Source organism: Otolemur garnettii, unplaced genomic scaffold (genome assembly GCF_000181295.1).
Source record: "Otolemur garnettii isolate 467f Iridium unplaced genomic scaffold, OtoGar3 scaffold00023, whole genome shotgun sequence".
NCBI classification, from domain to species: domain Eukaryota; kingdom Metazoa; phylum Chordata; class Mammalia; order Primates; family Galagidae; genus Otolemur; species Otolemur garnettii.
Window position 1 is genome coordinate 12,937,402 of NW_003852418.1, and position 2,041 is coordinate 12,939,442.

General features: G+C 46.3%; 1 protein-coding gene across 2 annotated transcripts in view; it reads right to left on the reverse strand.

Annotated features, from left to right (window-relative positions):
* Window positions 1–399: 399 nt before the first annotated feature.
* SALL4 (spalt like transcription factor 4) overlaps window positions 400–2,041 on the reverse strand; it is an 18,412-nt gene continuing 16,770 nt past the window's right edge. The window contains exon 4 of one of the 2 annotated variants that reach the window (XM_003787705.2): window positions 400–1,005. In XM_003787705.2, the coding sequence (XP_003787753.1) occupies window positions 586–1,005 (420 nt within the window). In that variant the 3' untranslated portion in view covers window positions 400–585. The remainder of the gene's footprint in view (window positions 1,006–2,041) is intronic. The other variant, XM_023512004.1, reaches the window with a different exon arrangement.

The window sequence follows — 2,041 nt, forward strand, 5'->3', positions numbered from 1 at the left end:
TTTAAAGTACATTCAAAAAAAAAAGAAAGAAAGAAAGAAAAAAGATGGGGACAGGGTTGGGGGCATTTATAAAACAAGTCCCTAAATAGATCGATGACAGACCTTGTCCACTTACCCGCGGTTACCATGAAGTACACAGGACCCCCCACCCCTCAACTTAGGCTAAGTAGTTGTCTCTTCCATTGTGGTTCAGTAATTCCAACTGTTCTACCTTCCAATCGGGAACAGTCTTTGGAAAAAGTCACCCTACATCTGTACAAGGTTCTACGTATACGGTTTATCACAAGTAACAAAGCTACTTTGCAAGACCCGCTTCTTTCCAAAATTTAAAAAAAAAAAAAATTCTAGTCTGTTTTGGTATGAATTTTTTTTTTTTTGAATTTTCAATTCCCTTTTTTTTTTTTGCAAAGCAGCATAGCAACAATTGTGATTGTAAGACTGCCAGAGGTTGCGGTCACAACCTTAGTAAACATCATTCGCGTATCAGTAAGAAAAAGGCAAACAGGAGGAAGAGGTGAGTTCTGAAAGAAAATGAAAAGAGCAGACTCCAGAGAGATTCCACTCTGCCTGCGTTTCTCCTTCCACTTAGCTGACTGCAATCTTGTTTTCTTCCAGGAAGTGAGGGAACTGGTGTTTGGGGACACTGTCAGTAGCACCTGGTTTTTCCACATCCACACTGACACCTGATTGCGAACCATCCAGCTTGGAGGCAGGGGCGCTATTCACGACAGAGCTGGCCCCCAGGGAAACGGGGAGGGTGGGAATCCCCCCACTCTGGATCACAGAGATCTCGTTGGCCTTCATGGCCAGACCGCCATTGAGCATGCTGGTGTACTGGTTCCACACGACGGGGTCCATGTTCACTGAAGGGGCCAGGATTTCCTTGGGAAACATTTCTGAAACTCTCTTGCTGTCCGTACCTAACAGAGCCATGGTGTTCTCGATAGCCAGCTTCCTCCCGCGGCGTGCTGAGTTATTGTTTGCCCCGTGGGTCATGTAGTGGACCTAAGGGAATGGGACAGAAAGGTTGACATCAAAACAGAGATTCAGCCAGGCGTTGCAGCTCACACCTACCACCCTGGGAAGCCAAGGTGGGTGGATCATCTGAGCCCCGGAGTTGGAAATGGGCACCTGTAGTCCCAGCTACTCAGGAGGCTAAGAGAAAAAGATCGCTTCAGCCCAAGAGTTGGAGGTTGCTGTGAGCTATGATGCCACAGCACTCTACCCAGGGTGACAGAGCACTCTACCCAGGGTGACAGAGCGAGACTCTGTCTCCAAAAAAAATAAAAAAGAGAGAGAGAGATTTGGTCATTTTTTTTGCTTTTTTTGCTGAGTCAAAAATCACTCTGCATGTGGGTTTAGCTCTACCTAAGGAGTGTTTGAACATACAGATGCTCCTAGACTTACAATGGGACTCTATAAACCCATCACAAATTGTCTGCCTTCCCGCTTAGAACACTTACATAGTCATCTCACACCCAGCCTACTTTATAATGAAAAAGCATTGAAAAACTCACATACTGAATGTGAAAAACCGAATAGTCGGTTCAGTGCCTGTAGCTCAGTGGTTACAGCGCCAGCCACACATACACACAGAGGCAGGTGGGTTCAAACCCAACCCCAGTCTGCTAAACAACAAAGATGACTACAACAAAAAAATAGCCGGGCGTTGTGGAGGGCACCTGTAGTCCCAGATACTTGGGAGGCTGAGACAGAAGAATTGCTTAAGCCCAAGAGTTTGAGGTTGCTGTGAGCTGTGACGCCACTGCAAGCCACAGAGAGTCACATGGTGAGACTTTGTCTCAAAAAAAAAGAAAAAAGAAAAACAGAATCATTGTGTGGGTATCCAAAGAATGGTTTCTACTGAATGTGTATCACTTTCCAAAGACTGCCTGTACTTGGTGTTTAAAAACTAGACTTCAGGCTCGGCGCCCATAGCTCAACCGGCTAAAGCGCCAGCCACGTACACCTAAGGTGGCGGGTTCGAATCCCCAGCCCAGACCCGCCAAACAACAATGACGGCTGCAACCAAAAAATAGCC